Below are 24,673 nucleotides of genomic sequence, written 5' to 3' on the forward strand. Positions count from 1 at the left end.
ATACAGTGAATTTTGGGAAATAATCTGTCTGTAAATAATTGTTGGAAAAATGACTTGTCATGCCCAAAGTAGATGTCCTAACCGACTTGCCAAAACTATAGTTTGTTAACAAGAAATTTGTGGAGTGGTTGAAAAACGAGTTTTAATTACTCCAACCTAAGTGTATGTAAACTTCCGACTTCAATTGTATGGTGTTGTAAAGAAACTGTAAAATACTGACTGTAGGCCAGTGGAGGCTGCTGAGGGGAGGACGGCTCATAGCAAGGGCTGGAATGGAGTCCATGAAATGGCATCAAACACATCAAAGATGTACTTTCTTTGTGTTTGTTACCATTCCATTGACTCCATTCGAGCCATTATTATGAGCTGTTCTCCCCTCAACAGCCTCCACTGTTGTAGACCTACCGCTTTATGTTGCTACTAACCCTGACAGCCTCATTACATGGACGTAGAGTCCAACTACAATTCCGATGATCGCCGCCAGGTGGCAGTAAAGGTATTCTGTGCTGTGGGGAGGAAGTGGTTATGGAAAACAGAAGAAAAAGCTAACCGATAAACAGGCTGAATCCGCAAACTGCGTTGATGACTGGCAAACTGAGAATTTGTGTCGGGTAATATATTATAGCGTTAACTTTTCGACTGACTGTTTGTAGTTTTATATGACATAGCTAAACGCGATTAGCTACTTTTGGACGCGAGAAGAAAGGCATACAATGCCGTGGGAGCGCTTTTTCTCATCTTCGCCTCTCCTTGCTCGTCTTCCTCATTTACCGACTGCGTGAGGACGGACTCAAACAAGAAACTGCTGTATCGACAACTGTCAATAACTGTAGCTAGCAAGCTAGCTAGCTGTAACCTGAACAAGTGTTAATTTACAATGGCGGATAGCGTAGGAGAGGTTGCTAATGGTGAAATTGGGTTAGGTGTTGGTAGTCAGGGAAATGGAGCTCCGTTGTTACCTAGTTTGGGTAATTCTCTGCCGGGCCACTCGATGAGTGGAGCTAACCTGGCCTCACCACCTTCTGCAGCGGCCGCAGAGACTGGCCTAGCTGTCATGTCCCCTGGAGCCACAACCACCTCAACCGTGGTGACTGGGAGCGGGTTTGGAGGTGCAGGTGTTCTTAGCGCTGTAGTGGGCTCTGCCATTCCAATACCCCTCTACTCGGCCACCAATGCTATGCCAGGCGGTATCGGTTTGGGGGTGGCCGGAGCAGGCCTCTTGTCCCAAATTCATGCAACGTCCTGGGACCCAACACTAAGTACCGACTGGGACAACGAGAAGACGTCCCAGCAATGCATTCTCCGAATCAAAAGGTAAACATCTGAGTATCCAGATATACACTGGTGGGCTTGCCTGTTACAACATATTGAATGTGGTTCCATGCTGTCTGAAAACGAAAGAACCATATCACACGTGTTTTTGTGACTATAAATGTTACTTTTTGTTAACACCAGTGTTGCATACGGCCTAGTGGTAGAGCGTTGGGTAAGTAACTGAAAGGTTGCTGGATCGAATACCTGATCTGACAAGGTACAAATCTGTAGTTCTACCCTTGAACAAGGCAGTTAACCCACTGTAACCCCGGTAGGCGTCATTGTAAATAGGAATTTGTTCCTAACTGACTTGCCTGGTTTATTTAAAAAAAGTCTATGATCATGACTCAGTTCCATGACATTACAAATGAGTCATTGGAAGGCGTCTACTGTATCGGGGAGTTTTGATAAGAGCCTTGACACTGTCTGAACTTTAACGTGTTGCTTGCAGTACGGTTTTGGCACCTTATAGATGGCCCGTATAGATGGAAACAGAAAAGTCAGCCTTTTGGGTGAAACACTGGGGTAAATCCTGTAAGAAAATGGTTACTTACGCTACTAGTTAGGCCAATAGTTAGTATTGATTGGTCAGACTTACTGATGTCATAACGTGTCAATCCATTTGCTTACTATGATGTGACTCTGTAATTAATATATTGACCTTATATTATGAAAAGTATTAACACAACATTGTCAACATTACATTGTTGACATAAAAGGTGCCACTTGTCTCTTAAAATGTTTTGCCCCTAGTGCCAGTCTGCTTGTGCTAATCATGCCAAGTAGGCAAGAGCACTAACAGATCTGGGACCAGGCTGCTATCATTGTGTATTAGCATCTTTTCTTAAGTTTGCCGCCTTACTCTCTCCTCAGGGATATAATGTCCATCTATAAGGAGCCTCCCCCGGGTATGTTTGTGGTTCCTGACCCTCACGACATGACTAAGGTAAAGCTCACGGACTTCCACCACCACTCCCTAGGTCCACCGGGTCTGTTCTGGTACAACTGTACAAAGTCAGACAGCAATGCGAGTTTCATCAATGGCCATTGTCATTTGGCTATGATGTTGAAATATGAGCCTTTGACCTTACTGTGCTACGTTTAGCTAGCCAGACTGTGAAGTGTTTGACTGGTGTAACAAACAATACAATATGGGACTTTTAATACAGGGGCTGTCCTTCAAATGTTGATGCAGAGTTACAGTTAAGCAACTCCTATCCCAGGCTCAAGTTGTGTGGGGGGATCCTTCTTTAAATCAATTGTTCATTTTCTTTTGTCAGGCCCCAATTTACTTTATAACCCACAGACTATATGTTTGTACTAAATCCCCCAAAATCCATGAAATTGGACATACTAAACAAACAATACAGCCATTGAAGAACTTTTGCTGTGGCAAGAGGAACAGCAGCCATCTTGGAATTAGTGTTCTGCACAACTATTATGAGGATAATGGAGAAATTCATCGCATCAACACCCTCACTAAATATTAGTCCTGACTCTAGTCTTCCCTCCTCAGATCCATGCCCTCATCACAGGACCCTTCGACACGCCCTACGAGGGAGGCTTCTTCCTCTTCCTGTTCCGCTGCCCCCCGGACTACCCCATCCACCCCCCACGGGTCAAGCTCATCACCACCGGCCAAAACACTGTGCGCTTCAACCCCAACTTTTACCGTAATGGCAAAGTATGCCTCAGCATCCTCGGGTAAGCCAGGGCCCTGCAGCTCAGGGGAAACCTGCTGCACCTGAGCAACCCATACATCTATGCCCATTTCCCTTTCTAACTAGGGGAGGGGGTGACTAGGGGTTGAAATGGGACATGGCATTCAGCAGTCAACCTTTTAAACCCAGACCCATAGAATAGTAGCTCTTACAAACTATATACATAGTGGGATGTGGGGCGGAAGGTAGCCTAGTGGTTAGAGCATTGGGCCAGTAACCGAAGGGTTGCTAGATTGAATCCCCGAGCTGACTAGGTAAAAATCTGTCCTTCTGCCCCTGAACAAGGCAGTTAACCCATTGTTCCTAGGCTGTCATTGTAAATAAGAATTTGTTCTTAACTGACTTGCCTAGTTAAATAGATTTAAAATGAGACCTGCAATTAAACACAGAGAATGAAAAACAGCAGACAGTACTGCCCAATAGTTGCAAGTGCTTCTGTATTACTCAAGCCTACCTGGTCTGACCACAACTGTAAGGGGTCATTCTTTGGCAGAACATGGCTATTTATGGCAGCTCTCTATATAGAGACGCAGATCATTTCTTGCATTTCAGCACATCCTCCCAGGGGGCCCCTCACTGTCGATGTGTGTGACTTTGTCCCAGAAGATGCGATGCCATCATTCTCCTGCTTTCAATAGTACACAACAAAAAAATATATTGTGCCCATGTATCGTAATTCAAATCAAATTTTATTTGTGACATACACATGGTTAGCAGATGTTAATGCGAGTGTAGCGAAATGCTTGTGCTTCTAGTTCCGACAATGCAGTAATAACCAACGAGTAATCTAACCTAACAATTCCACAACTACTACCTTATACACACAAGTGTAAAGGGATAAAGAATATGTACATAAAGATATGAGTGATGGTACAGAACGGCATAGGCAAGATGCAGTAGATGGCATTGAGTACAGAATATACATATGAGATGAGTAATGTAGGGTATATAAACATAAAGTGGCTTGGTTTAAAGTGGCTAGTGATGCATGTATTACATAAAGATGGCAAGATGCAGTAGATGCAGCAGTTTAAATGAGTACAGTATATACATACAGTGGGGCAAAAAAGTATTTAGTCAGCCACCAATTGTGCAAATTCCCCCACTTAAAAAGATGAGAGGCTTGTAATTTTCATCATAGGTACACTTCAACTATGACAGACAAAATGAGGGGGAAAAATCCAGAAAATCACTTTGTAGGATTTTTAATGAATTTATTTGCAAATTATGGTGGAAAATAAGTATTTGGTCAATAACAAAAGTTTATCTCAATACTTTATATATCCATTGTTGGCAATGACAGAGGTCAAACGTTTTCTTTTAGTCTTCACAAGGTTTTCACACTCTGTTGCTGGTATTTTGGCCCATTCCTCCATGCAGATCTCCTCTAGAGCAGTGATGTTTTGGGGCTGTTGCTGGGCAACACGGACTTTCAACTCCCTCCAAAGATTTTCTATGGGGTTGAGATCTGGAGACTGGCTAGGCCGCTCCAGGACCTTAAAATGCTTCTTACGAAGCCACTCCTTCGTCGCCCGGGCGGTGTGTTTGGGATCATTTTCATGCTGAAAGACCCAGCCACGTTTCATCTTCAATGCCCTTGCTGATGGAAGGAGGTCTTCACTCAAAATCTCATGATACATGGCCCCATTCATTCTTTCCTTTACACGGATCAGTCGTCCTGGTCCCATTGCAGAAAAACAGCCCTAAAGCATGTTTTCACCCCCATGCTTCACAGTAGCTATGGTGTTCTTTGGATACAACTCAGCATTCTTTGTGCTCCAAACACGACAAGTTGAGTTTTTACCAAAAAGTTATATTTTGGTGTCATATGGTCAGATGAAATTCTCCCAATCTTCTTCTGGATCATCCAAGTGCTCTCTAGCAAACTTCAGACGGGCCTGAACATGTACTGGCTTAAGCAGGGGGACACGTCTGGCACTGCATGATTTGAGTCCCTGGCGGCGTAGTGTGTTACTGATGGTAGGCATTGTTACTTTGGTCCCAGCTCTCTGCAGGTCATTCACTCGGTCCCCCGAGTGGTTCTGGGATTTTTGCTCACCGTTCTTGTGATCATTTTGACCCCACGGGGTGAGATCTTGCGTGGAACCCCAGATCGAGGGAGATTATCAGTGGTCTTGTATGTCTTCCATTTCCTAATAATTGCTCCCACAGTTGATTTCTTCAAACCAAGCTGCTTACCTATTGCAGATTCAGTCTTCCCAGCCTGGTGCAGGTCTACAATTTTGTTATTGGGGTCCTTTGACAGCTCTTTGGTCTTGGCCATAGTGGTGTTTGGAGTGTGACTGTTTGAGGTTGTGGACAGGTGTCTTTTATACTGATAACAAGTTCAAAAAATCTTGCTTGTTTGAAGGTGACCAAATACTTATTTTCCACCGTAATTTGCAAATAAATTCATTAAAAATCCTACAATGTGATTTTCTGGATTTTTTTTTCTAATTTTGTCTGTCATAGTTGAAGTGTACCTATGATGAAAATTACAGGCCTCTCATATTTTTAAGTGGGAGAACTTGCACAATTGGTGGCTGACTAAATATTTTTTTGCCCCACAGTATACATATGAGATGAGTAATGTAGGGTATGTAAACATTATATTAAGTGGCATTGTTTAAAGTGGCTAGGGATACATTTTTACATACATTTCCATTATTAGTTGAGTCGTATGTTGGCAGGAGCCACTCAATGTTAGTGGTGGCTGTTTAACAGTCTGGTGGCCTTGAGATGAAGCTGTTTTTCAGTCTCTCGGTCCCTGCTTTGATGCACCTGTACTGGCCTCGCCTTCTGGATGATAGCGGGGTGAACAGTCAGTGGCTCGGGTGGTTGGGTGGTTGTCCTTGGGTGGTTGTCCTTGATGATCTTTATGGCCTTCCTGTGACGTCGGGTGGTGTAGGTGTCCTGGAGGGCAGGTAGTTTGCCCCCGGTGATGCGTTGTGCAGACCTCACTACTCTCTGGAGAGCCTTACGGTTGTGGGCGGAGCAGTTGCCGTACCAGGCGGTGACACAGCCCGACAGGATGCTCTCGATTGTGCATATCTGTAGAAGTTTGTGTGCTTTTGGTGACAAGCCGAATTTCTTCAGCCTCCTGAGGTTGAAGAGGCGCTGCTGCGCCTTCACCACACTGTCCGTGTGGGTGGTCCAATTCAGTTTGTCTGTGATGTGTACGGCGAGGAACTTAAAACTTACTACCCTCTCCACTATTGTCCCGTCGATGTGGATAGGGGGGTGCTCCCTCTGCTGTTTCCTGAAGTCCACAATCATCTCCTTTGTTTTGTTGACGTTGTGTGAGGTTATTTTCCAGACACCACACTCTGAGGGCACTCACCTCCTCAATCTAGGCCGTCTCATCGTTGTTGGTAATCAAGCCTACCACTGTAGTGTTGTCCGCAAACTTGATGATTGAGTTGGAGGCGTGCGTGGCCAAGCAGTCGTGGGTGAACAGGGAGTACAGGAGAGGGCTCAGAACGCACCCTTGTGGGGCCCCAGTGTTGAGGATCAGCGGGGTGGAGATGTTGTTACCTACCCTCACCACCTGGGGGCGGCCCGTCAGGAAGTCCAGTACCCAGTTGCACAGGGCGGGGTCGAGACCCAGGGTCTCGAGCTTGATGACGAATTTGGAGGGTACTATGGTGTTAAATGCTGAGCTGTTGTCGATGAACAGCATTCTCATAGGTATTCTTCTTGTCCAGATGGGTTAGAGTAGTGTGGTTGCGATTGCGTTGTCTGTGGACCTATTGGGGTGGTAAGCAAATTGGAATGGGTCTAGGTTGTCAGGTAGGGTGGAGGTGATATGGTCCCTGACTAGTCTCTCAAAGCACTTCATGATGATGGAAGTGAGTGCTACGGGGCTGGGCGGTAGTCGTTTAGCTCAGTTACCTTAGCTTTCATGGGAACAGGAACAATTCTATTTTGCACCTATGGCTCCTTGAAACAGCTTTGAAATTCTTCCTCTCTTTCCCTTTATAGTAGTGTTGGTCAGTCTCGGGAACCTACAGGGAGTGCAAAGTTGATCTACTATTAAGTCTACAATACTTCTTTGGGGGAAGCACCGTAGCTCATATACAACTTAAACTTTATATTTTGCTTTGTGTGCGGGCTCCTGACCTGTATCTTTTGTGCTTTAACCTCTTTGTTCTGGGTTGTTGTCTAGGACTTGGACAGGGCCAGCATGGAGCCCAGCCCAAAGCATCTCCTCCGTTCTGATCTCCATCCAGTCCCTGATGACTGAGAACCCCTACCACAACGAGCCAGGCTTTGAACAGGTAAGCCTATAGCACACTTGCAAGTTGGCCTCTAATTTAGCTGGCAAGCCAAACCATAATCCCCAGAATACAGTTAAATCCCACTGCCTTATGGGGAATCTGGTTCCCTGAAGAAATGCTGCCATTTTGATCAACAAAGCTACTGTGTTTTTGGCATATGATATTGTGATATAATATGACTGTTGTCTGACTTACAGAAGACTTTACAGAAGACTTCAGCTGTTCTATGTTTCTATTTAGTTGTTTGCTATTTCTTCCCCATTTGTAGACGTTTGTGTAAACGTGTTTGTGAAAAGCAACAGACTGACCTAATCGGTGTGGGATGTGTCACTTTTTGTGTCTTGAATGTCCCCCTTACATCTGCTCCCTCTGACACTCCCTTTGCCAGGAGAGACACCCGGGGGACAGCAAGAACTACAATGAGTGCATCCGCCATGAGACCATGCGCGTGGCTGTATGTGACATGCTGGATGGGAAGGTGCCCTGTCCAGAAGCCCTGTGGTGAGTTAATCTTGGATTGTTGACTCCAAAATAAAAGTTTGAGACTTGAAATCTCAAAAGTGGACTGATGTTGAGATGAGTCAATGTTCCACGGCATCTATTGTCTAGATCCAGCTACAATTCTTCAGAAAGTATTCAAACACCTTGAAGCTTTCTACATTTTGTTGTTACAGCCTGAGTTTAAAATGGATTACATTTTGATTTTGTGTCACTGATCTACACACACTACCCCACCCATAATGTCAGTGGAATTATGTTTTTAGAAATTAAAAACAAATGAAAAGCTGAAATGTCTTGAGTCAATAAGTGTTCAACCCCATTGTTATGGCAAGCCTAAACTTCAGGAGTAATTTGTTTAATAAGTTGAATGGACTTACTGTGTGTAATAATTGTTTGGCATGATTGATGAATCAGATGCTAAGCTACAGAACTGTTTTGCTAGCACAGACTGGAATTTCTTCCGGGATTCTTACGATGGCATTTAGTAGTACACCACATCACTGGCTTCATCAATAAGTGCATCGACGACGTCGTCCCCACAGTGACATAAGTATGTACCCCAACCAGAAGCCATGGATTACAGGCAACATCCGCACTGAGCTAAAGGGTAGAGCTGCCGCTTTCAAGGAGCGGGACTCTAACCCGGATGCTTATAAGAAATTCTGCTTATAAGAAATCCTTTGACGAACCATCAAACAGGCAAAGCGCCAATACAGGACTAAGATTGAATCGTACTACACCGGCTCTGACGCTCGTTGGATGTGGCAGGGCTTGCAAACTAATACAGACTACAAAGAGAAGCACAGCCGCCAGTTGCCCAGTGACACTAGCCTACCAGACGAGCTAAATAACTTCTGTGTGATCACGCTCTCCGTAGCCGATGTGTGCAAGACCTTTAAACAGGTCAACATTCACAAGACCACAGGGCCAGACGGATTACCAGGTCATGTACTCCGAGCATGCGCTGACCAACTGGCAAGTGTCTTCACTGATATTTTCAACCTGTCCCTGACAGTCTGTAATACCAACAAGCAGACCACCATTGTCCCTGTGCTCAAGAACACCAAGGTGACCTGCCTAAATGACAACCGACCCGTAGCACTCACATCTGTAGCCATGAAGTGCTTTGAAATGCTGGTCATGGCTCACATCACCTTTATCCCAGAAACCCTAGACCCACTCCAATTTGCATACCGCCACAACAGATCAACAGATGATGCAATCTCTGTTGCACTCCACACTGCTCTTTCCCACCTGGACAAAAGCAACACCTATGTGAGAATGCTATTTATTGACTACAGCTCAGCGTTCAACACCATAGTGCCCTCAACTCATCACTAAGCTAAGGACCCTGGGACTAAACACCTCCCTCTGCAACTGGATCCTGGACTTCCTGGTGGGCCGCCCCCAGGTGGTAAGGGTAGGTAACAACACATCCGCCATGCTGATCCTCAATACGGGTTCTCCTCATGGGTGCATGCTCAGTCCCCTCCTGTACTCCCTATTCACCCATGACTGCAACACCATCATTAAGTTTGCAGACGACACAACCGTGGTAGGCCTGATCACCGACAATGATGAGACAGCCTATAGGGAGGAGGTCAGAGACCTGGCATTGTAGTGCCAGGATAACAACCTCTCCCTCAACGTGATCAAGACAAAGGAGATGATTGTGGACTACAGGAAAAGGACTGAGCATGCCCCCATTCTCATCGATGGGGCTGTAGTGGGGCAGGTTAAGAGCTTTGTACCTTGGTGTCCACATCCCCAACAAACTAATATGGTCCAAGCACACCAAGACAGCTGTGAAGAGGGCACAACAAAACCTATTCTCCCTCAGGAGACTGAAAAGATTTGGCATGGGTGCTCAGATCCTCAAAAGGTTCTACAGCTGCACCATCGAGAGTATCTGGGCTGGTTGCATCATTGCCTGGTATGGCAACTGTTTGGCCTCCGACCACAAGGCACTACAGAGCGTTGTGCGTACGTACATCACTGGCGCCAAGCTTCCTGCCACCCAGGACCTCTATACCAGGCAGTGTCGGTGGAAGGCCCTAAAAATTGTCAGATTCCAGCCACCCTAGTCAGACTGTTCTCTCTCGGAAAGCGGTACCGGAGTGCCAAGTCTAGGTCCAAAAGGCTTCTTAACAGCTTCTACCCCCAAGCCATAACTCCTGAACAGCTACCCGGACTATTTGCATTGTCCCCCACCATTTTTACGCTACTGCTACTCTATTATCCATGCATAGTCACTTTACCTCTACCTACATATTACCTCAACTGAACTGTGTCCCCGCACATTGACTCTGTACCGGTACCCCCTGTATATCGCCTCTCTACTGTTATTTAGTTTTTCTATTTTAATGTTATTATTATTTTATATGTATATAATACTTTCTTATCCAACAATGCAGTTAAGAAAATAAGAGTTAAGGGCTTGTAAGTAAGCATTTCACTGGGAGGTCTGCACCTGTTGTATTTGGCGCATGTGACAAATCAAATTTGATTTGAATAATTTAAGATGAGTTTTGAATGACTACCTCATCTCTGTAACCTATACATACAATTATCTGTACGGTCTCAGTCGAGCAGTGTATTTCAAGCATAGATTCAACGACAAACACCAGAGATGTTTTCCAATGCCTTGCAAAGAAGAATTTAAACAAATAATGGGAAATATTGTACAATCCAGGTTTTCCAAGCTCTTAGAGACTTACCCAGAAAGACTCACAGCTGTATTTGCTGCCAAATGTGACTAATGTGTTGACTCAGGGGATTGAATACTTATCTAATCAAAATATATTATTTTATTTTCCATCAATAATAAAATGTAGTATTGTGTAGATCATTGTCAAAAATAAATGTAAATCCATTTTAACCCCACTTGTAACGCAACAAAATGTGGAAAAAGTCAAGGGGTGTGAATACTTTCTGAAGGGACTGTATATGCCTGAACTCCAAATGAAGGCTACAGGCCACGTCTAATGTCCTTATTGTATATGAGGCATATAGTTGAACCTTAAGGGATTGCAAGAGACATGTTCAAAGCCACTGACCCACAACCCACACACATTTCAATTGTGAGTCATTTCAATTGTAGCTGTTTAGCATTTGTTTTTGTGGGTAGTTAATAACCTGTTCCTGTGTTGCAGGAGTGTGATGGAGAAATCATTCCTGGAGTACTATGACTTCTACGAGGGGGTCTGCAAAGAGAGACTACACCAACAGGGACAGAACATGCAGGTATTGCCAGAGACCTCATTCACTGTGTGTGTACACACACACGTTTCTTTATGCACCTTGGAGAAGCAGAACACACAGGTTATAATGCATCACACATCCTGATAACTAATGCACTGCACCTTCCCTGGGGTTCTAGCAGGGTTTCCTAAACTGGGTTCTCGGGACCTCAAGGGGTACACGTTTTTTTCCCTAGCACTATACAGCTGATTCAAATAATCAACTATTCATCCAGCCTTAATTTTAATCAGCTGTGTAGTGTTAGGGCATAAACCAAAATGTGCACCCATTTGGGTCCTGATGACCGTTTGAAACCCTGGGTTAGAGGACTGAGGGATGTACATGCCCAAACGTTTAAATGGATACTTCAGGATTTGGCAGTCAAACCTTGTATCTTCTTCCCTGGACTCAGATGAACTTGTGGATACCATTTCTATGTTTCTGCTTTCATTATGAAGGAAGTTGGAGGTAGTTTCGCGAGCCAATGTAGACTAACATTAGCACAATGACTGGGCGTCTGTGGTAACAGCTAGCAATGACTGGATGTCTATGGTAACAGCTAGCATGCTAGCTATTACCATAGACACCCAGTCATTGTGCTAATGCTGGTTAGCAACTGTGCTAACACTAGTTAGCAATTTCCTTCAAACTTTACACAGAAACTTAATAATGGCATCCACAAGCAGTAGCATTGTGTGGGTAAAATCACTGGGGAAGCCAGAGGGGGAAAGATTATAATGTGTTGTGATAATTGCGTTGTTTGCTCTATAACCTGTTAGTTCATATGCCTTGCGACAGTGATAGATAGGCCTAAGGCTGAGACAATAAGAAGACAGTGGCAGAATAAATTTAAACACGCCGTCTGTTTCATCACAAAACCAGAGAGCAAACTCTGTCTGTTGGAGTCCACAAGGCATATTGCATGTAACAAACAGTTGCATGACCATGCTGTAGGTCATGTAAGTTAATGTTTCCACCATTTTCAGACTACTAAACAACTGATTTTAGAACCACAGTTAACTGAAGTCGCAAAGTAAACAGGAGCTGCCTCCACTATTCTAGCACCATTTCAACATCATCAAATCACCCATGCTTAGTCTAATACAGTGACAACTAAAAGCTACCAAAAACACATTAGTCGAAAAATAATGTGGCTGTCCATGGTTCTGATGTATGTGTGTCTGTGTGTGTGAGCGTTCATGCAAGTAAAAAAGACAAATAACATGTTGACTCACCCAACTTGTAGAGAAACGCCAATGCCATCATCTCATTCATGTTGACGAAAACGGTCTATAACTCTGTCATACAGTACAGTTTTTTTTGTGTGTTTTGTCCGAGGCTACCTGGTTAAAATGCTTACTTGCTAGCTTAACTTTCTTTTGTGAACTAACTAAAGTTGCTAACATTAGCCTTCTATGTATTGAACCCTCAGGCCTGGGGCGGCAGGGTAGCCTAGTGGTTAGAGCGTTGGACTAGTAACCGGAAGGTTGCAAGTTTAAACCCCCCAGCTGACAAGGTACAAATCTGTCGTTCTGCCCCTGAACAGGCAGTTAACCCACAGTTCCTAGGCCGTCATTGAAAACAAGAATTTGTTCTTAACTGACTTGCCGCGTTAAATAAGGGTAAAATAAAACAATGGATCATAATTGCTGTCATAATCATTGGCCAGTAAGGAGAATGAAGTCAAACCATCCATGACTAATTTAGGAAAAACACCATTTTAGCTAGCCTGCAGAGGACCACAACCAAATGCAACAATTCAAGTTGATGTATGCTTTTCATGCAATTTGATAGAAGTGACGCCAACTTCCCATGACACTTTTTGTCATTATTGGTGTGCCAGGACCTGTCACAGTTGAGTGCACTCAGTTTAGCTCAACGCTGATTGGCTATTATTTTATACCTTTTTTTTTTTTTTATCAAGGGAGGCCAAATGCTCACTGGCTTCCCTTGCATTCCATGCTATGGGTGGCAACAATGTCATAATATTTTGGATCAGACGGCATCAGATAGATGACCTACACATGGAGACAGAGGGGTGCTGTTTTGCTCTCAGATGCTTTCTCCGGTGAGGTACATTCGGTCTCTTGCAAATTTTGCTGATGACACAATCGCACTCCACACTGCCCTTTCCTACCTGGACAAAAGGAACACCTAGGTGGGAATGCTATTTGTTGACTACAGCTCACGTTCAACACCATAGTGCTCACGAAGCTCATTATTAAGCTAAGAACCCTGGGACTAAACACCTCCCTCTGCAACTGGATCCTAGACTTCCTGATGGGGTGCGTGCTTAGTTCCCTCCTGTACTCCCTGTTCACCCACGACTCCAACACCAAGTTTGCTGATAACATAACGGTGGTAGGCCTGATCACCAACGAAGAGACAGCATATAGGGAGGAGGTCGGAGACCTGGCAACAACCTCTCCCTCAATGTGAGTAAGACAAAAGAGATGATCGTGGACTACAGGATAAGGGGGGCCGAACACGACCCCATTCACATCGACGGGGCTGTAGTGGAGCAAGTTGAGAGCTTCAAGTTCCTTGGTGTCCACATCACCAACAAACTATCATGGTCCAAGCACACCAAGACAGTCGTGAAGAGGGAACGACAACACATTTTCACCCTCAGGAGACTGAAAAGATTTGGCATCGGTCCCCAGATCCTCAAAGTTCTTCAGCTGCACCATCGAGAGCATCCTGACCTGTTGCATCACCGCCTGGTATGGCAACTGCTTGGTCTCCGACCGTAAGGTGCAACAGAGGGTAGTGTACAGCCCAGTACATCACTGGGGCCAAGCTTCCTGCCATCCAGGACCTACAAGGAAGAGTGAATGAGTTATATACACTTTTGTAATGCATCCTGTACCACAGCGCTGAATATTTTACTTTTGGTTAACCCCTAGAACAGACACCATCACAGGAATCCTCTCAGACAAGGGTCTAAGGCATGGGTGTCAAACTCTGGCCCGTGGGCCAAATTTGGCCCGCGGGGTAATTATATTTGGCCCGCGAGACAATACCAAATTACTACTAGAGCTGGCCCGCCGGTATTATACAGCGCATTCACCACTAATACTACGAATCCCATAATGCTCTGCTGTTTTCGCGCGCCAATCAGGACAGGACCCAGAAACGCTCTCTCCTCTGTGACAGTAGTCATAGCAACATAGAAGCTACAACTGTCAGCGAGCTAACCCTTCCCAAAAATGGCAAAAAGAAAGGCAGAAAACAGGAGCTTTCTGGACAAGTGGGAGGCAGAATATCTGTTTACATACAGTGCCTTGCGAAAGTATTCGGCCCCCTTGAACTTTGCGACCTTTTGCCACATTTCAGGCTTCAAACATAAAGATATAAAACTGTATTTTTTTGTGAAGAATCAACAAGAAGTGGGACACAATCATGAAGTGGAACGACATTTATTGGATATTTCAAACTTTTTTAACAAATCAAAAACTGAAAAATTGGGCGTGCAAAATTATTCAGCCCCTTTACTTTCAGTGCAGCAAACTCTCTCCAGAAGTTCAGTGAGGATCTCTGAATGATCCAATGTTGACCTAAATGACTAATGATGATAAATACAATCCACCTGTGTGTAATCAAGTCTCCGTATAAATGCACCTGCACTGTGATAGTCTCAGAGGTCCGTTAAAAGCGCAGAGAGCATCATGAAGAACAAGGAACACACCAGGCAGGTCCGAGATACTCTTGTGAAGAAGTTTAAAGCCGGATTCGGATACAAAAAGATTTCCCAAGCTTTAAACATCCCAAGGAGCACTGTGCAAGCGATAATATTGAAATGGAAGGAGTATCAGACCACTGCAAATCTACCAAGACCTGGCCGTCCCTCTAAACTTTCAGCTCATACAAGGAGAAGACTGATCAGAGATGCAGCCAAGAGGCCCATGATCACTCTGGATGAACTGCAGAGATCTACAGCTGAGGTGGGAGACTCTGTCCATAGGACAACAATCAGTCGTATATTGCACAAATCTGGCCTTTATGGAAGAGTGGCAAGAAGAAAGCCATTTCTTAAAGATATCCATAAAAAGTGTTGTTTAAAGTTTGCCACAAGCCACCTGGGAGACACACCAAACATGTGGAAGAAGGTGCTCTGGTCAGATGAAACCAAAATTGAACTTTTTGGCAACAATGCAAAACGTTATGTTAGGCGTAAAAGCAACACAGCTGAACACACCATCCCCACTGTCAAACATGGTGGCAGCATCATGGTTTGGGCCTGCTTTTCTTCAGCAGGGACAGGGAAGATGGTTAAAATTGATGGGAAGATGGATGGAGCCAAATACAGGACCATTCTGGAAGAAAACCTGATGGAGTCTGCAAAAGACCTGAGACTGGGACGGAGATTTGTCTTCCAACAAGACAATGATTCAAAACATAAAGCAAAATCTACAATGGAATGGTTAAAAAATAAACATATCCAGGTGTTAGAATGGCCAAGTCAAAGTCCAGACCTGAATCCAATCGAGAATCTGTGGAAAGAACTGAAAACTGCTGTTCACAAATGCTCTCCATCCAACCTCACTGAGCTCGAGCTGTTTTGCAAGGAGGAATGGGATAAAATGTCAGTCTCTCGATGTGCAAAACTGATAGAGACATACCCCAAGCGACTTACAGCTGTAATCGCAGCAAAAGGTGGCGCTACAAAGTATTAACTTAAGGGGGCTGAATAATTTTGCACGCCCAATTTTTCAGTTTTTGATTTGTTAAAAAAGTTTGAAATATCCAATAAATGTCGTTCCACTTCATGATTGTGTCCCACTTGTTGTTGATTCTTCACAAAAAAATACAGTTTTATATCTTGATGTTTGAAGCCTGAAATGTGGCAAAAGGTCGCAAAGTTCAAGGGGGACGAATACTTTCGCAAGGCACTGTATGTAAAAGACAAACCTGTTTGTCTTGTTTGTGGAGTCAACGTGGCTGTAAGTAAGGAGTACAACATTAGACGACACTGAAACGAAACACCATGACAAATACAAGGACCTGGACATGACTCAAAGGAGCCAGAAAGTAGAGGAGATGAAAATAAGTTTGGTTTCACAACAGAATATGTTTAAAAAAGCCACATCACAAAGCGAGGCTGCTGTAAAGGCTAGTTATATAGTGGCAGCAGAGATCGCAAAATCAGCCCGGCCCTTTAATGAGGGAGAGTTCATGAAAAAGTGCATGATGGTTTGTGACCTCGTATGCCCAGAGAAAAAACAAGCATTTTCAAATGTGAGCCTGAGCAGGAACACAGTAGCTGATCGCACATGTGATCTTGCCACCAATCTGTATGACCAGCTGATGGAAAAGGGAAAATATTTTGTTGCGTTCTCCCTCGCTGTGGATGAGAGCTGCGACGCATCTGATACTGCTCAGCTGTCAGTCTTCATCCGTGGAGTGGACTCAAATCTGTGTGTTACGGAGGAGCTATTAAGATTCAAATCAATGCATGGCACAACCACAGGAAAGGAAGTCTTTGAGGAGGTTTCCAAATGTGTAACTGAAATAAAGCTGCCGTGGGATAAACTCGTTCGATTAACGACAGATGGTGCGCCAGCGATGTGCGGTAAAAAGAGTGGACTGGTGGGCATGGTTCGGGAGAAGATGCGGGAAGAGAACTGTGCAGGTGAGCTAACTGTTTACCACTGCATCATACATCAGGAAGCACTGTGTGCCAAAGCCCTAAAGATGGAACATGTTATGACCACAGTAACACAGGTAGTTAACTTTATAAGAGCCAAAGGTCTAAATCACCGCCAGTTTAAATATTTTCTGGAGGAGTGTGGTTCGGAATACGCAGTGTATCTGTGTATCACACAGAGGTGAGATGGCTAAGCAGAGGAAAAGTACTGAACAGATGTTTTGAGCTGCGTGAGGAAATATGTCAATTCCTGGAAACCAAAGGGAAGGATACAGCAGAGCTCCGGGAGCAAAAGTTCCTGTGTGAGCTGGCCTTTCTCTGTGACATCTCGAGCCATCTCGACGCGCTGAACCTGCAGCTTCAGGGGCGGGGGCGCATCATCACAGACATGTACGCTGCAGTGAGGGCCTTCAAAACTAAACTGTGCCTGTGGGAGAATCAGATGCTGCAAGGAAACCCTTGCCATTTTCCCTGCTGCCAATCCATAAAAGCGCAGATCTCTACCGCCGTGTTCCCATGCGCACAGTTTGCTGAAAAACTCAGTGTTCTCGCCGCTGAGTTTAGCCGGCGATTTGCCGACTTCGATGCCCAGAAATGCAAGTTTGAACTGCTTAGTAATCCCTTCGCAGTTGATGTGGAAAATGCACCAACCAACATCCAAATGGAGCTGATTGAACTCCAGTGCAACGACACGCTGAAGTCAAAGTATGATGCTGTGGGCGCCGCACAGTTTCCACGGTTCATCCCTGACACAATGCCTCAGCTCCGCACCCAAGCTGCTCAGATGCTCTCCATGTTCGGCAGCACTTATCTATGCGAGCAACTTTTCTCCTCGATGAAGATGACCAAAACAACTCACAGGAGACGTCTGACTGATGAACATCTTCGCTCGATACTGAGGATTTCTTCAGCTCAGAGCTTGAGCCCAGACATTGATGAACTAGCATCCAAGAAGAGATGCCAGGTATCTGGCTTGGGCACATCAGATTAGACCAGTGTGCAATAATTAACGTTTTCTTTATGCACCTTTTCTTGCTACAAGGCATGGGCTTGAATGGTTGATTTATTATCATTTTATTTGTAAAATTATTAGCCAGTGGAAAAAGTTTATTTTGGTATTTAAATCAGAAGGCTGCAAATAGAAAAGAGGCATACAATTTTTATTTAAATTGTATTTATTTAATAAATTAATGCCATTGTGTTTTTTCATTTGAAATTCGATTTTGCATGTCTCCACTTAAATTATATATTGTATGGTAATAAGCGATGCTTGTTCCATATTCAATGTTAAAGCAAAACTTGTTTGGGTCCATATTAAAAGGTTAATTTGTTCAATGTTGGCCCGTGACTTTGTTCAGGTTTTACATTTTGGCCCACTGGGTATTTGAGTTTGACACCCCTGGTCTAAGGTGTAGGTGCAAGGATGTTCTTCTGGACAGGGCCCTTCTCCCAGCCTGTTCACCCCTAGAACAGACCCCCATCACAGGAATCCTCTCTTCCTTCCTCTACCTACCTATCTCCCAGAAGGACTGATGCATCCAACTTTTTCAGTTTTTTTTATTTTTATTGTATATAGCCTTTTAAATCATTAAAATAATAAAAACAGGCAACATAAATAAAAAAGTTAATACTGGGAACAACCTCTGAAAAATTATAATAATACCAATAGTAGAATGATTCAAGTGCCGGAGTTTCGCACATTTGAATGACCCAACTACTGTCCCATTTTTCATCTAGTAAAAATAAAAAATACATTTCACTGGCTGAAGTCATAAGTGTACATACACCTAAGCCAAATACATTTAAACTACAGGATGTTCTAAAACACCCAGGATGTTCTATAACCCTGAGTTAAACTAAAGCAGTCTTCTATAAGTTACAAGTCAACATTTATTTTTAACTGCCAACTCATTTAGGTTATAATCCACGTCCAGGTACAGTTGAAGTCGGAGGTTTACATACACCTTAGCCAAATACATTTATACTCAGTTTTTCACAATTCCTGACATTTAATCCTAGTAAAAATTCCCTGTTTTAGGTCAGTTAGGATCACCACTTTATTTTAAGAATGTGAAATGTCAAAATTATTAGTAGTGGTTTATTTCAGCTTGTATTTATTTAATCACATTCCCAGTGGGTCAGAAGTTTACATGCACTCAATTAGTATTTGGTAGCATTGCCTTTCAATTGTTTAACTTGGGTCAAACGTTTCAGGTAGCCTTCCACAAGCTTCCCACAATAAGTTGGGTGAATTTTGGCCCATTCCTCCTGACAGAGCTGTTGTAACTGAGTCAGGTTTGTAGGCCTCCTTGCTCGCACAAGCTTTTTCAGTTCTGCCCAAAAATATTCTATAGGATTGAGGTCAGGGCTTTGTGATGGCCACTCCAATACCTTGACTTTGTTGTCCTTAAGCCATTTTGCCACAACTTCGGAAGTATGTATGGGGTCATTGTCCATTTGGAAGACCCATTTGCAACCAAGCTTTAACTTCCTGACTGATGTCTTGAGATGTTGCTTCAATATATCCACATAATTGTCCTGCCTCATGAAGCCATCTATTTTGAAGTGCACCAGTCCCTCCTGCAGCAAAGCACCCTGACAACATGATGCTGCCACCCCCGTGCTTCACGGTTGGGATGGTGTTCTTCTGCTTGCAAGCATCCCCTTTTCCCTCCCAACATAACGATGGTCATTATGGCCAATCAGTTCTATTTTTGTTTCATCAGACCAGAGGACATTTCTTCAAAAAGTACAATCTTTGTCCCCATGTGCATTTGCAAACTGTAGTCTGGCGTTTTTATGGCGGTTTTGGAGCAGTGGCTTCTTCCTTGCTGAGCAGCCTTTCAGGTTATGTCGATATAGGACTTGTTTTACTGTGGATATACATACTTTTTACATGTTTCCTCCAGCATCTTCAAGATCTTTTGCTGCTGTTCTGGGATTGATTTGCACTTTTCGCACCAAAGTACGTTCATCTCTAGGAGACAGAACGTGTCTCCTTCCTGAGCGGTATGACGGCTGCGTGGTCCCATGGTGATTATACTTGCGTACTATTGTTTGTAAAGATGAACGTGGTACCTTCAGGCGTTTGGAAATTGCTCCCAAGGATAAACCAGACTTGTGGAGGTCTACAATTGTTTTTCTGAGGTCTTGGCTGATTTCTTTTGATTTCCCCATGATGTCAAGCAAAGAGGCACTGAGTTTGAAGGTAGACCTTGAAAGTCATCCACAGGTACACCTCCAATTGACTCAAATGATGTCAATTAGCCTATCAGAAGCTTCTAAAGCCATGACTTCATTTTCTGGAATTTTCCAAGCTGTTTAAAGGCACAGTCAACTTTAGTGTATGTACACTTCTGACCCACTGGAATTGTGATAGTGAAATAATCTCTGTAAACAGTTGTTGGAAAAATGACTTGTCATGCACAAAGTAGATGACCGAACCGACTTGCCAAAACTATAGTTTGTTAACAAGAAATTTGGAGTGGTTGAAAAACACTTAGGTTGGAGTCATTTAAACTTGTATGTAAACTTCTGACTTCAACTGTATATACTATGCTGTGTCAAAGGAAGGCCCAAAAAATTGTCAGACCCAAGTCATAGACTGTTCTCTCTGCTACAGCACGGCAAGCAGTACCGGAGTGCCAAGTCTAGATCCAAAAGGCTCCTTAATAGTTTCTACACTGCTGCGTAGTCACTTGACCCCTACCTACATGTGCAAATTTACTTCGACTAACCTGTACCTCCGCACATTGACCCGGTACCGGTGGTTCCTGTATATAGCCTCATTATTGTTTTAGTTTTTTTAAATTTTACTTTAGTTAGTAAATATGTTAACTCTATTTTTCTTAACTGCATTGTTGGTTAAGGGCTTGTAAGTAAGTAAGTAAGTAAGTAAGTAAGCATTTAACTGTAAGGTTAAAGGTAAGGTACCTGTTGGATTTTTTTTCTTGGAATGTTTTGGGAAGCCTGACTTCCCTTGGCATCCATGAATACATGCCACTGTCCACGTTCATCTGACTCTTCATTGCCAAAATAATTTGTCGCCGTTTACAGAAGGTTGTCCAAACATATATAAAGAAATTATCTCTATGCATGTATGTATACATTTATTTTTTTAGATAAATAACAGTATACACTGCTCCCACATGCTATAAACCTGCACCACAACAGTGGAACATTTCAGATTTGAAATATGAGATGCACATCCCACACACTCTTTCTCTCCTTACACACCTTCAGGACCCTTTTGGGGAGAAGAGGGGTCGCTTCGACTACCAGGGCCTATTGGCACGCCTGAGCACCACCCAGAGGCGCATTCGGGAGAAGTGCCCACCGGAGGACAACGATGACCACTCAGACTCTGACACCAGCTCCTCAGGCACGGACCCAGATAGCCAGGGCAGCTCCCAGCCTTAGTCACCAGATGGCGCCACACTACCTTTCTTTTTCAGTCTCCTCCTTTCTGTTTTTGCAAGATGGTTTTGGCTCAAGTGAGATGTTGAGGGGAAAGGCCTGATTTCAGGAAGCACTTATGATACAAAGGCAGGGGATAGCTTAATGTCTGTTTTGATTGGTTCTTTTTCCTTCTCCCCCCCCCCCCCCCCAATGACTGCCTTTTAATTTGTTTCCCCCAGCTGTTGTAAGTTAACAATGCCAGTCTACACTTAGATGGTGTTGAGAGTTTGGCTTGTAGAAATGGACACTGTTTCTTTGAAAGCAATTTGTCATAGATTCTGCCTTTTTGTCTTTGTTTTCCCATGCCCGATTGGATTAGGAAGAAGCGGTGAAATCTGAGATTGACCATTCTCAATATTCACAGTCTGTACAACCACATCAGTCGTCTTAATCAAATCACCAAACTTCTATTCATTCATACATTGGTACACACACCTCAGACTATCCACTTCTAAAGTCCCATTGTCTCATGTTCTTTCCTTAATCTGAACAGTACTTAATAAAATTATGAACCAAGTCATAATTACATTATGAATTCATAATGAATTGCATTAGTAAAAATAAAAAACACCTCCAGTAATGCCTAGTACAAAATATGTACAGTTGCGGCCACATATATATTGGCACCTTTGCACTTTACAGTGGAACAGACTGTAATATTTCTTATTTTCAGAACTGGTTGGATAGCCATTTTTACCCTGTAGGCACTTGCAACTTATGACAAGTGAGGATAAATTACACAATCACTTGCCTCTAACCAAATTGTTTTTTGAATTTTCAATAATGCAGTCCAGGCCATATTTTGACTTTTAAAAAAATCAATTTCAGTTTCATAACATTTCTAGGTCCTTTGCAGATACAATTACGTGTGAAGTTTTTTTTTTCTCTCTACTTATTTGTGAAGAAATAGTGAATCGTTCGAGGGTGCCAATATATCTAATGTATATATGCACAGCGAGAGAGTTTATTGTGGTCTATGGGGAGTTTCTTCAAATGTTCCATTGACTGACTGCTAAAGCCTGCATGGAAAGTTTTTTATTTTTTTCTCTCTCTCTGCATGAAAACAAATTTCAATCTTTGATGTTCATGATTATCATTGAGCTGTATGTAGTGTTGTGGATTTCACCTTCAAGAGATGTTTTTCTTCTCTGATGTTAAAATGCTGGTAGAGTAATAGGGATCCTAATATCTCCATTTAAGCTAAATGGTGGAGTCTATGGACATTAGGTTTGGGGTCACTACAAAACGTTTAGAAAGCTGGATTTGTCATTTGACCTGTCCCATTTAACCAATGCCATGTTTTCCATTGCATTTTTCATTGAAGGCAGTGGACTGGTGCCTCTTCAGCTTTATATAGCGGAGTCAGCCGGTACCAAACAGGCACAGACCTGTTTGTTAGATCTCCACGGTGTCACCTTTTCAGTCATCTGAAAGCCACCACCAGGATTTTCAAACGAGCCACGGGAAATGTTTTATGATGGTAACATAAATACCAGACACCTGCTTCGATGCCGTGACAACTTTCATTCATTGAGAGTTTTCGCCTGCGATGGGTTTCTGTGGATTGGTTTGTAGAATGATTTTATGTTGGTTTGGCCGTTTTTAAGCGCTAAATGTTCTACATTGGCTTACATATATGGTGTCAGAAGTGCGTTCCACAGGTTGAAACAGTCTTAAGATACAAGTTCAATATAAACCTAACCTGGCAGTAACACTGACAACACAAACTTCAAATGGACTTCAAGTGATTGAGGATTTTTTTGATAAAGTATGAGAAACCGTATGACCCGTTCTAAACAGTGGTCTTGTCTGTAAGGGGTCAATCTTATTTTTTCATATTGATGTGATGTTCTTATTCTCGCTTTGAAAGACGTTAAGCCTTATCGAGACTTCTTCCCGAGCCACAATTGTTTTCAGTCTGAATTGTCCCCCTTCAAAGTGTCACAAAACATTGCCTATCAGCCTGGGCAGCTCACCAATAACCTCTAGTGAGGCCTCAGCGGCTGTTCAGCAGATAGGGGGCTAAACACCTCTACCGTGTCACTTTAGTTTGTAGTCCTGTCTAGCAAGATGCAACAAATAATTATACTGTCTTCAGTCTTTATTGCATTTTGGAACTACCCACTCAGGATACAACAACCTCTTGCATTGTAATTGCCTGTCTGGACCACAATCTACTGTCTAATTAAGGAGGCCAGCTCCAATGCAGAGTGGCACCCAAACAGGACTGGACCACACCCTTCTTTTCCTTCTCATGGACATGTTTTTCTATTCCCTCCCATCTGGGTGCATTTCTGCTCACTTCTCTCAGTCGACAGGGACTGGGACTTCCTCTCACAGGAAAAAATGTTGGATTTAATAGATCTAATGTTTGAGAGTACTGCTAACTTTGTTTGCAAAGTTTGAAAAAAAATGTTTCAAATGTATGACTCTACTGCAAATGAAAATATTAAAGCAAAGATACTACTGGCCAGCTCCACTGCAAAGGATTAGGTGTGAGATGCTCAGTGTAGCGACCAGTCAGTTTGAAGCCTTGTTATGGTTTGGTGTGTATATTCCTGTAGCATTCTGATGTGACCCGTCTAGTGTGTCCCTTGTCTGATGGTTTATTTTGGGTTTGTGCCCCCAACCCAGAGATTCAAACTGAATCGCTTTTATTAAGGCATCTTCAATCCATAATGATATGGATTTCCATGTAGATGTTTTCAGGAAGTGACTTATGTAAAGCGTAAACTTCTAGAATAAATGTTGGCCATGACATAGTAAAAGTATATAATAATTACAAATGGGGATACCTTATCTGTCAGCCATCTCAATGAGATAAGTAACATTTGTATTGAGTCCCATTGCGTTAGATGTCTCATAGTATGTCCGACCTTCAATCTATGTAATTTCTTATGAGATGAGTGTGACACTAATATACTGCACCTTTTCCCCAAGATTGAATTTAGGACTTGGGATGGTGTAGAGTAGACCACATTGCTTCTTAGATGGCTAACAGCAATGTACAGGGCTGCTAAACCTAGCTGCCACAGAGCTGCTGCTCTACGACAGTGTTTCCCCAAACTCTGTCTCGCCCCCCCCACCCCCTTGTGGTGCACATTTTGGTTTTTGCCCCAGCACTACACAGCTGATTCAAATAACCAACTCATCATCAAGCTTTGATTATTTGAATCAGCTGTCTATTGCTATGGCAAAAAACTAAACGTGCACCCAGAGGGTGGCCCCCAGGACGGAGTCTGGGAAATCCTGCTCTACAGTACATTCCCACAGGGGCGTTCAACACTCTAATGGCCATTCATTCTGTCTCAGTCAATGGTAAGTGAATGGTTTACATTTTTGAGTTGACAAGATGTGGGCCCCATTTTAGGCCTTGACTCAACGTTCCAGGCCAAGGCATTAGTCCCAAAACTTTGACTGCCACGTTTATGCAAAACTATTTTCATCTGATTTAATTTCTGTTTTCATTATATTGTATATGTAAAAAAAAATACTAATAAAATATACAAATGGCT

At 43.3% G+C, this 24,673-nt stretch overlaps 1 protein-coding gene across 1 annotated transcript; it reads left to right on the top strand.

The window, feature by feature from the left end:
- Window positions 1–486: 486 nt before the first annotated feature.
- On the top strand, window positions 487–24,673 carry LOC110538099 (ubiquitin-conjugating enzyme E2 Z). The gene is made up of 7 exons (XM_021624687.3): window positions 487–1,314; window positions 2,188–2,260; window positions 2,831–3,018; window positions 7,201–7,312; window positions 7,701–7,813; window positions 10,966–11,056; window positions 20,943–24,673. The coding sequence occupies exons 1-7, from the start codon at window positions 878–880 to the stop codon at window positions 21,117–21,119; spliced, it is 1,191 nt and encodes a 396-aa protein (XP_021480362.3). The 5' UTR covers window positions 487–877; the 3' UTR covers window positions 21,120–24,673.

This window comes from Oncorhynchus mykiss, chromosome 12 (genome assembly GCF_057628025.1).
Source record: "Oncorhynchus mykiss isolate SJ-2025 chromosome 12, ASM5762802v1, whole genome shotgun sequence".
NCBI classification, from domain to species: Eukaryota; Metazoa; Chordata; class Actinopteri; order Salmoniformes; family Salmonidae; genus Oncorhynchus; species Oncorhynchus mykiss.